The 13,271-nt window shown below is 47.4% G+C and overlaps 3 protein-coding genes across 3 annotated transcripts; 2 read left to right on the forward strand and 1 right to left on the reverse strand.

Moving 5' to 3' along the window:
• Positions 1-76: 76 nt before the first annotated feature.
• On the forward strand, positions 77-533 carry LOC101089008 (histone H3.1). The gene is given in 1 exon segment (NM_001374571.1): positions 77-533. A coding segment is annotated over 1 exon segment (411 nt). The 5' UTR covers positions 77-95; the 3' UTR covers positions 507-533.
• Positions 534-3,852: 3,319 nt separating this feature from the next.
• LOC101088746 (histone H2B type 1-C/E/F/G/I) lies at positions 3,853-8,074 on the reverse strand. The gene has a single exon (XM_045058520.1). The coding sequence runs from the start codon at positions 8,042-8,044 to the stop codon at positions 7,664-7,666; it is 381 nt and encodes a 126-aa protein (XP_044914455.1). The 5' UTR covers positions 8,045-8,074; the 3' UTR covers positions 3,853-7,663.
• Positions 8,075-9,070: 996 nt separating this feature from the next.
• LOC115945193 (histone H3.1) lies at positions 9,071-9,559 on the forward strand. The gene is given in 1 exon segment (NM_001374572.1): positions 9,071-9,559. A coding segment is annotated over 1 exon segment (411 nt). The 5' UTR covers positions 9,071-9,092; the 3' UTR covers positions 9,504-9,559.
• Positions 9,560-13,271: the final 3,712 nt, after the last annotated feature.

Consider the following 13,271-nt stretch of genomic DNA (forward strand, 5'->3'; position numbering starts at 1 on the left):
AAACGCGAGACCAATCGGAATGTTTCTGAGTATATATAAAGGCAACGCCTCTGGCCTTGCTTGTCAGATTGGCTTACTTCCTCGCTTTCCTTGAAATGGCTCGCACGAAGCAGACGGCGCGCAAGTCGACGGGCGGCAAGGCCCCGCGCAAGCAGCTGGCCACCAAGGCGGCCCGCAAGAGCGCGCCGGCCACCGGCGGCGTCAAGAAGCCGCACCGCTACCGGCCCGGCACGGTGGCCCTGCGCGAGATCCGCCGCTACCAGAAGTCCACCGAGCTGCTGATCCGCAAGCTGCCGTTCCAGCGGCTGGTGCGCGAGATCGCGCAGGACTTCAAGACCGACCTGCGCTTCCAGAGCTCGGCCGTGATGGCGCTGCAGGAGGCGTGCGAGGCCTACCTGGTGGGGCTCTTCGAGGACACCAACCTGTGCGCCATCCACGCCAAGCGCGTCACCATCATGCCCAAGGACATCCAGCTGGCGCGCCGCATCCGCGGGGAGCGGGCGTAAAGCTTTCCCGCTCTTGATCTCGATCAACTCAAAGGCTCTTCTAAGAGCCACCCACTTTTTCTGTAAAGTTGCTGTAACTTTGTTCACTTCAAGCTGTCTAGGGGTTTTCATGTTCGAGACTTGATTGCCCTGTTGGCCTTCTGTCTTTAAGTTGGTCTGGTGAATGGCGTTTGGCTGTCTTCAGAAACTGCTGGCTGTATTCTGCACCTTAAGGTGTGCCCTAAACTGCTTCGTGAGTGGACAGGTGGTTAAAAGTTCTAAGGTAGTACCTTCTGGCTCCAGGGAAGGGGCATGTGAGTTCGGGAAGTCAGGGCTGCTCTGGCCTGTCCGTGGGATGATCCACTATTTCATACGTGACTGGTTAATGGGGACATGTGGAAGTTGGGGATCTTTACTCCCAAAAAGTGAGCTTGGGTGCTGGTGCTTGTACGTTTGCTGTTTACACAAAGTTCCCACCGGTTTGGGTATTGGCAGTTGGAAAACTGGAGCTGTGGACATGTTTAGTTTTTTCACGTTTGAAATCTCAATTTGATGAATTCCTATCCTTATCGTGTAAAGTGAGTTTTTTTGGCTTTTTTGTAAAAACTTACAATAGTACAGCCTGATCGTTGACTGTAAAAGAATTAGACTCAGGATTTCTAATGAGCTTACTGGTCACAGAGCCTATAACAGTCCTGGTGGTTTCTACAGTCTGACTCATAAAGGGTGTGCCCACCAGCAAGGGCATCATTTGTAGGGATGAAGATTCTCATCACCACGTGTGCCCCACTCCCCATCCCCCCAGGCCTGGTCAGAAGCTGCATTGTACCAAGTTCACCTTATGTGCTTGTCACTGACACCAGTTTAAGAAGCCCATTTTTAAAAATGATATTTTTGGCCTCATCAAGAAAGCTACCTGTGAACTCTCACCAGGAATAATCATTTGCAAACAGCATGCTTCTTTATGTCATAGAGTTAAATGTTCTCCAAATCAGTTGCACGTTCCTGGGAAAATAGTTTGATTTAACAGCAGGGATCTCAATATTGACGACACATTACAGACAATTAGAGGTTTTGTGAAAAATATCTTTGCCTGATGTCCAGTCAGGACCATGTTAGTTGTAGTCTATGGGGTGCTTCTAGGCAATGGTAATTATGAAAGCTCAGATGCTACCAACAGGAAGTTAGGGTCAAGACCAGATGCTACATAAATTCCAATCTTGTAGTTAGCTCCTGTTTAACTCCTGACTCCCAGTTTAGCAAGGAATTATATCTGTAGAATCAGGTTTGTAGCTTGCTTTCAGAGACTATATATATATATATATATATATATATATATATATATGGATTTTCTGGCTTGGTTGACAACTATTAACCTCGCTGCAATGAGTCAAATAGTATCTGGCTTTTGTAGGAATTTCTGAGGATAGGGCCAGTGTGAGTCTATGATGAGAGACAGGGCTGCTTTGGGCAACTGACAATACGAGATTAAAAAAAAAATTTTTTTTTAAGTTTATTTATTTTCAGAGAGAGTGAGAGAGCGAGCACCGGTGGGGTAGGGGGTAAGGGGCAGAGAGAAAGGGAGGAGAATTCCAAGCAGGCTCTGTGCTGACAGTACAGGCCCCAAGGAGGGGCCTCAGCTCATGAACCGTGAGATCATGACCTGAGCCCCAGATCAAGAGTCAGAGGCTCAACCCACTGAACCACCCAGGCGTCCTGGTAATACCAGATTTTAAGGGATGCTACAAAAAGGAACATCCTGGACTTCTGGGCCAACACTGGGCTCGAAGTGCTGTTTGGGTATTCACCTGGTCTTTCTCTGTGGCCTTTGTCAATTTATCTTCTCCCCCACAGCTATTCTTTTCATTTTTCGAACTTTTTTATTATGTGACATTTCAGAACATAGGCAAGAAGAAATAATGGTTTGATAAACTCTGTATACCCTGCACCAGCTTCAACATCATCAACAGTAGCCAAATATGTTTTATCTGTACCTCTTGATCATTGTAAAAAAAATCGTATCATTTCCGCTCTCAATATTTTAAAACACGTCTACCAGGGCGCCTGGTTGTCTCAGTCGGTTGAGCTTCCGACTTCAGCTCAGGTCAGGATCTCAGGGTCCAAGAGTTCGAGCCCCGCGTCGGGGTTTTGCTGACAGCTCGGGGCCTGGAGCCTGCTTCAGATTCTGTGTCTCCCTCTCTCTGACCCTCCCCCATTCATGCTCTGTCTCTGTCTCAAAAATAAAAAAAAATTAAAAAAAAAATAAAAAAACAAAAACACGTCTACCATTTTAAAGCCCAAAATGATCTGTGATGATTCCCCCAACAAACATTTCTCAACACTGATGAATTTAAAAATTTATCTACTCCACACATATAGTTGTTGAGAGTTTACAATGTGCTAGGTGCTGTTCTGTGCGTTGGGAATAATGCTCGGAGAACAAAACAGAATTCTCAGCTCTCGTGGAGTTTACACGTCCAGGAAGGACAGACAACAAATCAGATGAGTATCAGGGGTAGTGTGGTAGATGGTAAGGAGAAAAATGAAGGTGGAATAAGGAATGTTATGGGGAATTGAAATTTAGATAAGGCATGTATGAAGACAAGAATACAATTTCAGCATAGATTTGAAAGGAGGCGAGGGGAGAGGACAGGGAAGGGGAGTCCTGAGGTGTTCCCCCTCCCCCCCCCCCCCCCCCGCATGGAATGGGCGGGGCACAATAGGAGGAGGTGAAGGCAGAGAGATAAAAAGCCAGATCAAGTAGGGCCTTGGAGGTTTTAGCTCTGAGATGCAAGGCCTTGGAAACGGTTGAACATAGGAATTTCTGTGTGTTTCTCAGTTAAGCAGGTTCTGTTTTATACTTAGGTGGTCCCAGTTGTGCTCCAGGACAAAAATTAGGGCGCACTTTTCTTTCTATCCAGGTCTAGCAAATAGAAGCTGACCTTTTAGCATTTTATACTTAAGGAGAAAAGAGCAAACCTGTGCAGGTTAGAGGTGAAATGCAATTCATATCCTGATACTTCAGACGTGCTAGTTTCATGGCCACAGGCAAAATGTGTACGCTCAGGTAACAAACTCCATTTGTTTGAATTGCAAATTCAAGATTACAGACATGAACGTCTTCGGGGACTAGGCCAGAGGTTCGTGTATCAGGAACAGTGGTGAGCCCCCCCAGCTGTATTTCACTGGGTGAGCTAATCAGCAGCAGTGTTTCTGGTTGAATCTACGCCCACTGGTGGCCTGTTCCAAGCTCTGGGTGGCATCTGGGTTTCCCTTAGGTCACTTGCCAGGTAGAGATGTTAACAATCCCTGTCCCAGGGAATTGTCTAGGTGGTAAAAGAACCATGACTTCATGAGTTCAAAAGTGTAATTTGGTGCCTGCATAGATCATTTTATTTAATCCATACAATAACTCTATGGGTGAGGGGCCATTATTAGCCCAAATACAACGACAAAGAAATTGAAGCATAGCGAGGTAAGCTACTTCACAGAGGTGCTCATTTTGATAATTCAGCCATGGGTTTTATCTCCGGTGCTAGACAATGGATGGCCATTGTGTGTTACATGCATATTTTTATTTTGCTTTATCTGAACACCCATCAAAAACTTTTTGAGCGCTTACAACGCGCCCCACGTCATTGGAGGTGCCGGAAATAGAGCAGTGAGTAACATGGGTAAGGTTCCCTTGGGGTGGGGCTCACGGACATTGTCCTTGTCGTTGTGGGAGACAGGAAATAAACAAAAATAAACAAACACAGTATTTTGGTGGGTAAAGAGATTCAGGGGTGGAAGAAACAGGCCAAGAAGATTAAGGACTGCCAGGGATGGGTGGTGGAGGGTTGTAGTCTTAAAGAGGGTGGGTGGGGAGGACTCCCCCACTAACGTGCCACCGAGGCAGAGGCAGGAAGCCTGGGAGGGAGGTGGTTCTGCACGCATCTGTGAGAAGATCATTCCACAGAGAAGGGGACAATGATGACTGAACAGGTCCTAAGCTGGGAGCATATTCAGGGTCACGGTCTGATAAGCAGCCAGAGGACAGGGTCCTCTGTGTTCTCAAGCTGGGGTTCCCAGGGAAACTCAGCATTGATTCACGTGTTTTTAATATTTTTTGAGAAAGTATCACTGCAGGTTCCCGAGCGCACAGTGAGGAAGGTGAACCAAGAGGCAAGGGCGGGTATAGACGAGTGTTAAGCTCATGGAGGACTGCCAGCCTGATTCAGGAAAGGGTCTTAATTGTGTGATAGTGTACTTAAAATCAAAAGTAAGAGATTTGAGGTTCCAAATGAGAGAACAGAGCTTTTTAGAACAACAGTAGAGGACTGAATCTTCTGGGGGTTCGGTGCATAACGAATGTTACCCTGATGGTGATATCTTTGGAATGAGTTGAGAAAACCCATCAAGGTAAAAAGTGCAGAAGTCAGGCCCGAGGCAGGTAAGGCTGGAACTTGTATACCGGATGGTGGCCCTCAGAATGTACATGGAAATACTGGGCTGTCACTGGACTCCAAACTCAGCCTCACCTTGTTCACGGGCTTTGAGTCTGACCTTGTTGGCCTCCCTCTACCTTCCCAGGTGTTTTGCTGATCTCCCAAGCCTGTGCTGATCGCACACCGCTCGCCCTGGCTTCCCAGTGGCGGTGATCACTGTTCATCTCAACGGGGAAATTTGATTCTAACTAGACTGGTACCATTTTATTTTCTTCGCAGCCGAAGCAATTATTGCCAATACTTACAATTCAGTTGTGTTGTACCAGGAAGCTCCAGTGTCCCCGTGAAGAGGTAGGAGCTCATCAGTCTCCCTCTGTCCATTTATTTTTGAGACAGAGAGAGAGAGAGAGAGAAAGAGAGAGAGAGCCAGCGGGGGAGAGGAAGAGAAAGAGGGAGACACAGAACTCAAGGCACGCTCCAGGCTCTGAGCTGCCAGCACAGAGTCTGATGTGGGGCTCGAACTCATGAACGGTGAGATCATGACCTGAGCTGAAGTTGGACGCCCAACCAACTGAGCCACCCAGGCACCCCCCCAACCCCCCATTCATGTCTTCAATTATACTACCGGGCAGGCCATTTCTGGGCACACACAGCCTCCCGTATTGGCTGCCCGTGACATCCCAAGCAGCCATGCCCTTGACGAGGGTGTTTGTCTGCAGAAGGCAAATGGGCCTAAAGTGGAAGTCACCAAGGGGTGGTCAATGTAAGACTGAATACTGAGTACCTCATAAATATTTGGTGTGGCGCAAATTCTGGCATTTCTCACTCTCTTTCATCTCTTCCCACCTCCGTGTAGCACACGAGCTCTGCTTACTTTCTCTATGTGCACCATGTCTGACAGGCAACAAATTTATGATTTTTAGTCAATACAGCTTTTGAATTTTGTCTCCATCTCATACAATTTCTTGCTTACCCACATAACACTTCTCGTAAGTTTCTCACTTAGGAATTACCCACTTAACATTTCTTATGAGTTGCGGCCGTCCAGTTAGTTGGTCTTGGGTTGGTCCTCCATAGCAGAATTCAAGAGCAGAATATATTTGAGAATATTCTCCAATGACAGAGCCAATGCACATTACACAAAGGGAGATGAGCTCCTTAGGGAGACCCCATGCCAGGCCCGAGCTTACATTTATACACCTGTTCATGAGAGAGAAACCGTCTTTCATCTACTTTAACCAGTGACTATTTTAGGTTGTCTGTCGCTCCCAAGGGTGTCCATTAAGAAGATTAATGGACAAGATCTATGATAGCGTTCCTTTCTGCATTTCAGTAAGATCCTACATTTTAGTTAGGCACCGAACTTCTACACAATCCCCGTGAACCCAAAATGAGACATGGCCTGATGAAAAGCATAAATAAATATATAGCCCCTGTTGTTAACTCTAGTCCATAAATGCAAAGTCTGCGTGTTTTTTTTTTTCTGCACATCGATTCTTCTCTCCCTGTAGCCACATCCTCTTCCCTTGTCATTGTCCTACTCAAGATTAAATCCATTCAACTTTTGGCAATGCTAAAGTGACCTTCAGACAGAGGTTTGCCCTTTCTGTTAGTCTGTGAGACTCCTATTGAAATGTCCATTTTAGACTCAGAGCCCTGTGAGGTCAAAGATTATTTCTATCCTGCTCACTGAGCTCTTCCCCAAGTACCTGTCACTCTCTGAAGCTCACCTTCTGAGGCTCTCAACAAATACACAAATAAACTCAGAGTCCTAGTCCTTCCCCTCAACACGTCATTTAGGGAAGAAAGTTAGGCACACTCCGATCTGTGATCCTAGAACCCCGTGCACTAACCACCACCCTCTCTGTTCCACACTCCCTGATCCAACAGAGAAATGCCTGGGAGGGTGGGCTTACCAAAAGTGAGGACAGTAACTGAAGGGCTCTTGATGACATGAGTCTCAGGGTATTTTGTAAATGGATAGGCGACAGTGTTTTCTGTTGAGGATTCCTATCAAGCCTCTTAAGGGAAGACGGCCCAGGCCTGGCTCCTGTGCTGGCTGGCAGACATCACTGCAAAACAAGAGGCGGTGTTTCCAGGTTGTTCTCTGCCGCTTCTTTACCTTCTCCTTCCTCTTACAAATCCTGTTTACTTTTCCAAAGAAGCACGGAATGCCTCAATTACTTGCAGAATAACAACTAAAGTCTGGGGTTATTCTTCAATAGACATCTATCCTCTAAGTTCAGTGGTTTCCCTCCCAAACCCTTCCATTTACTAGGAAATTAGTTTCTCACGCCATCGGGTATATAGCATTCTATTGTTTCCCACTGAACAATGACTCAGACTCACCAAGCACATTGTGCTTTCTACACAGGCTTGCCTATAAAGGATGCCAATATGTAGAACTCGTCCAGGCTCGTCCGGACAGCCCAAGACTTCTCAGTACAAGCCCTGACGAAAAATCTGCCAAGTTAGTTTCATTTTCTGAAACTCTCAATAGTTAAGCAGCCAAGCACTGCCTTGCTTTCGGAACAAGTTTTTCTGCTCAGGCCTTGCTTAATACCGTTTCATGAACACAAGCTACTGAGAAAACTAGAATGGGAAAGTAAAGACCGAGAAAAGCAGTTCAACTGCCACATGGCTCTTGCCTAACACTACCAACACTCCAGGATTAAAGCTCTTTATGTGAAAGGTTGAGCGGCTCTGAAAAGAGCCTTTGGGGTTGGGTAAGAGGGCGCTTACTTGGCGAGTCTACTTGGAGCTGGTGTACTTGGTGACGGCCTTGGTGCCCTCGGACACGGCGTGCTTGGCCAGCTCCCCGGGCAGCAGCAGGCGCACGGCCGTCTGGATCTCCCGGGACGTGATGGTCGAGCGCTTGTTGTAATGCGCCAGGCGCGACGCCTCGCCCGCGATGCGCTCGAAGATGTCGTTGACGAACGAGTTCATGATGCCCATGGCCTTGGACGAGATGCCGGTGTCCGGGTGCACCTGCTTCAGCACCTTGTACACGTACACCGAGTAGCTCTCCTTGCGGCTGCGCTTGCGCTTCTTGCCGTCCTTCTTCTGCGCCTTGGTCACCGCCTTCTTGGAGCCCTTCTTCGGGGCGGGAGCGGACTTGGCTGGCTCAGGCATGGCGCACAAACGTAGCAAAAAAGTCTAACAGACTGAAAGCTGAGCGTCAGGCTGGCCTACTTTTATATGCCTCGTATGCAAATAGCGGCTTAATCTATCTTGACTCCTGATTGGAGCAAATCTGCCAGTAGAAACGCCTTATGCAAATAAGGTGATTTTAAATCTACTTTCTGATTGGTCGTTTGTGTGAAAGCAAGTCTAGACCCTTTTCTCCACCATCAGAGCTTTCCTTTTCAAAACTGCAAAAGTATATCTTGTCAGTAATACCTGTTTATGAACTCTTGCTTCTCCCTAGATCCCGACCTAAAGACACAAAAACCTGACAAATTTATGACATCGTCCTGCCGAATTGCAGTTACCCGGTTACTAAACGCAATAAAGAGAACACAAAAATTAAGTATTTAAATTTTAAGAAAATTATGCCATGGCATTACTAGTTTGGTTTGCTCAAAGTCGGCAAAATTTAGGCTCTTTCACGAAGCGAAGGACCGTCACATTTCAACAGCGGAGCGATTTTTATGTTTATGAGCAGAGTGTCTGGAAGTGATGCCAATGTTTGTTGGTGTGTTGGTAGTTATGGGATACGGCGCTTCCTTCAATATAAACGTGGCTTCAAGCTAATATAAATATAAAATATAAAACGTGGCTTCAAGCTCAGAAACTGAGAAATGACAAAGGACGATACTGAACTGGATCAATCACGTTCAGACGGAGAGCTTTTGAAACCATTCAGGAACTGTAGAGGTTTCACTTTCGTCTCTTCCCAAATTCAATTCCAGACAAGAGGATTAAGACAAAACCAGTTAAGGTACCGTGAAACATTAACTACAGGTTGAATAAAGGACGGAGCACTCTGGGAACATAGTACATTTCAGGATTACGAGATTTTCTAAAGTGAGTCCTGGTAGCCAATCAGAAGGCCCATCAGGTTGCTCAATTCGCGGCGCGGAATTTGAAGATTCGGACCAATCAGGAGGACGTTGCCTTTATAAATAAGAGGCAGCGCAAAGGGACTTTCAGTTGGGCGTCTGGTGTGCATTTTCCCGTTATGGCTCGCACGAAGCAGACGGCGCGCAAGTCGACGGGCGGCAAGGCCCCGCGCAAGCAGCTGGCCACCAAGGCGGCCCGCAAGAGCGCGCCGGCCACCGGCGGCGTCAAGAAGCCGCACCGCTACCGGCCCGGCACGGTGGCCCTGCGCGAGATCCGCCGCTACCAGAAGTCCACCGAGCTGCTGATCCGCAAGCTGCCGTTCCAGCGGCTGGTGCGCGAGATCGCGCAGGACTTCAAGACCGACCTGCGCTTCCAGAGCTCGGCCGTGATGGCGCTGCAGGAGGCGTGCGAGGCCTACCTGGTGGGGCTCTTCGAGGACACCAACCTGTGCGCCATCCACGCCAAGCGCGTCACCATCATGCCCAAGGACATCCAGCTGGCGCGCCGCATCCGCGGCGAGAGGGCCTAAATTCTTAACGAAGGATCGCCGACCTTAAACCCAAAGGCTCTTTTCAGAGCCACCGCTCTTTTCAATTTAAAGAGCTGTATCCTGGGCAGTAGTGTCCGCGCAGTACTTCCGTTCCCATCTCTCCCCTCCCCCCATGTGGGAGGACCTCTAGGGGCAGCGGCATTTGCCAAGATTTGAGTAGCATTGGTACCTGTCGTGGGAGCTGACTCCCCAGCTTCCTACTCTGGCCTCCACCTGAACACGAGAAACTTCGGGATCCTTACCTTGATTAGGCCGAGTGCGCCCTTTGAGGCCTCTTGGCACTGCATCCTCCTTCGGAGGGTGTTTGACAGGTCTTGGCTTTTCCTTCCTGCCTTCGACCATGTGGAGTGTAGTGAAGGGTTCATACGGCCGTCTTGGACTGGTGTATTTACTCGGTCTGAGACGTAGTAGCGTCAATTTACGTCCAATCCCGAAATTGACCACTCAGGATTTGGGGAATCTACAGAGTAGCTGGCTAGATGCCACTTTTAAAGGGCAGCAGTTGATGCCGGACCTACCCAGAACCCCGGCGTGGGTTTTCACATTTCATTCTGAAATGACAGGAAGCGAACTGGGTTCCTGCGTTTGATAGGGCATGCGCACACTGATGTTCAGGAAGGCGTGCTGAGTCGTGCGTGGGAGCAGTGAAGGTGGCAGTGCGTTTATTTCTTTACTGAGCAATACATCCTCCAGTAAAGACCGTCATCCTTTCTGTGCTGGAAATGGAGGTCGCTACCGGTACCCCAAACCTGGGTTCCACAGAAGTTCCAGAGTTCATGCAGCAGCACTAGCCGCAGTGTGGGCAGCAGCCTGTCTGTGGAACTGCGCGGGGCGTCAGTGCACCAACCCTGGGGCCTGGAGTGAGAGCTAAGTATGTTTAGCCTCCCCCCCCACCCCCCCCGGAAATTGGCTTGTTGCAGCAGCTCGTGACTGACTGAAAAGTCGAGGTTGTGCAGAATGTGTCTACACCCCGTATGAGAACCATGTAGTCTCTAAGGCAGGACTCAGAGCTTTCACAGGTGGTGGTGAATAATCTGTTAATCCTCAAAGAACCAAGGAGGCAACAGCTCCCAACTTTGCTCAAACAAATTCAGAGTCCTATGACAATCCCCAGCGCCATGCAGGATTTGTACGCGCAGTCAGGTCTTAGGGACATCGGTAATGGGGAACTCTTAGCCTCATCCCCGGGTTTATCCCGCCGTGAGGTTTAGGAAAGGCTGGAGGTTTTTCAGGAACCAAGCGAACAGCTCTGAATGTCAGTGGAAACACAAATCCCATGGCCAGAGCCACAGGACGGGGATACCAGCATTTATTCAGCAAACACTGGAGTATCTTGGTGGGGTAAATCCTCGGCTACAGAACCCAGAAGTCAGATTTCAGAAACAACGGGAACGATGGTGCAATACTTTTGAACCTTGAAGCAACCTGGCAAATGATAATAGCAATACCGTGGGATTCCTTTGTGACTATTCAAAAGGTTATTAGGCTCCCAGATAGCATAGCAGCAATTTTGTGTCTTAAAAAATGTCATTTTAAGGTGGACTGCAGGAAATACAGAATAACACAAAACTGCCAGGGGCGGGGGCAAAACAACCTGGTACATGGAAGTTCATAACAGCTTTATTTGCAATAGCCCTAAATTAGAAACCACTTGTATCTTTCAATGGGTGGATGTGAAATGTTTTCATACACCCATGCATGGATTCCTGCTGGGTGATAAAAAGGGAGGTTAGTGATCCAGATAACAGCTTGCATGGATCTCAAGGACTTAAGGCTTAGTGGAAAAAGCTACTGGGGAGGAACCCATTTTCCTTTACCCTTGGAAGTTCTTTGGCTGTAAATTGCTATAGAAACAAATTAACAGGAGAAAAACAAACTTAATTATGTATGTGTGGGAGCCCCATCAGAGTATGAGACCCAGGGATAAGTCTGTCAGTTGAGGTTGATTGATTGATTGATTGATTGATTCATGCATTCATGCATTCATTCATTCAAGTACTTATTCACTTATCTTGAGAGAGAGGGAGAGAGAGAATCCCAAGCAGGCTTCGCCCTCAACACAGAGCCTGATGTGGTACTCGATCTCACGAACTGTGACCCGACCCAAAATCAAGAGTCAGATGCTCAACTGACTGAGGCACCCAGGTGTCCTGTCAGTTGAGATTTATAGGCCACCCTGAGCTAAAGGCACAGGGACCTGTGGCTTCAAAGGGAAATAGGGCAACCCACAGATAGGTGTTTCATTCTGGTTGGGCTGTCCTCACAGCAGGGCGACAGAAGAGACCCCTGAGCTGGAAGACGTGCGGTCACGTAGGGATGATCTGTGTGGTACCAGCTTGTCAGTTGGCTTTTCTCATTTGTGAAGTTTCTTTTTTTTTTTTTTTTAATTTTTTTTTCAACATTTATTTATTTTTGGGACAGAGAGAGACAGAGCATGAACGGGGGAGGGGCAGAGAGAGAGGGAGACACAGAATCGGAAACAGGCTCCAGGCTCTGAGCCATCAGCCCAGAGCCTGACGCGGGGCTCGAACTCACGGACCGCGAGATCGTGACCTGGCTGAAGTCGGACGCTTAACCGACTGCGCCACCCAGGCGCCCCATCATTTGTGAAGTTTCTGATCAAGGCCTTTGTCCAATCTCTAGATCGTTTTCCCATTTTTGTTATCGATTTGAATAAGTATTGATTAATTAAATTAACTAGACAAATGTGGATTTATGTATTCTGGATCCTAGCACTTGGTCGATTTTAGATTCATATCATTTTCAGTTCTGTGACTTGTAGTTTTGCTTTTTACGTAGTCGCCTTTATAAACTGAACTCCTTGCTTTTAAGATGGGTACAGTTGCACGTACCCATCTGTTACTTTACGTCTTTTCTTTTTTCTGTCTTATTTTAAAAATGTCCTCTCTAATCCCAGGTCATGATGATATTTACTTATGCTGTTTTCTAAGAGTTTGTGTTTTGTTTTTCACATTTCCGGTTTTAATCCTTGGGGTGGGGGAGCTTTAATTTCATTTGTTTTCCATGTGGCTATCCAGCTTTCCAAGCATCATTTAAAGACAGCATCATATTTTCCCTGCAGGTCTCTTTAAAAAAATTTTTTTTAATGTTTTTATTTATTTTTTTTTCAGAGAGAGAGAGAGAGAGACAGGGCATGAGCAGGGGAGGGGCAGAGAGAGAGAGGGAGACACGGAATCCGAAGCAGGCTCCAGGCTCGGAGTTGTCAGCACAGAGCCTGACGTGGGGCTCGAACTCACGAACTGTGAGATCATGACCTGAGCTGAAGTCGGAGGCTTCACCGACCGAGCCCCTCAGGCACCCCTCCTTGCAGGTCTCTTACGCCACCTCTGCCCCATCTAAGTGCTCCTGGGTGTGAGGGTTTCTGGGCTCTCTGTTATGTTCCGGTGGTCATCGTGCCTGGAATTTTACCACTACATTGTTTTAACCATTATGCTTCGATGATCTTGACCATCTGGTAGCTGAGTCCATCTTATCACTTGTCACATAGAAGGAGATTAAGTATTGATTTGATTACGAATCCAAACTGAGCATCTTAGAGATAAAATAATTACTCCTTTTACTCTGGAAACTACGTTCTACTAGGGCAAATGTAGTTTAAGTTCCCAGGTAAAATCTCAGTCAAATTTTCACAGTGTGACAAAGGAAGGTTAAGGCTACTTCAGTTAGGTTTTATTAGTCTTGTATTTGTTTCCTGTGGCTGTTCTATCGAATTAACACAATCTTAGT

This window comes from Felis catus, chromosome B2, assembly GCF_018350175.1.
Source record: "Felis catus isolate Fca126 chromosome B2, F.catus_Fca126_mat1.0, whole genome shotgun sequence".
In the NCBI taxonomy this organism is placed as follows: Eukaryota; Metazoa; Chordata; class Mammalia; order Carnivora; family Felidae; genus Felis; species Felis catus.

What these genes read in the sequence shown, in the direction of transcription:
- LOC101088746 (XM_045058520.1), bottom strand. Translation starts at nt 8,044, where the DNA reads ATGCCTGAGCCAGCCAAGTCCGCTCCCGCCCCGAAGAAGGGCTCCAAG.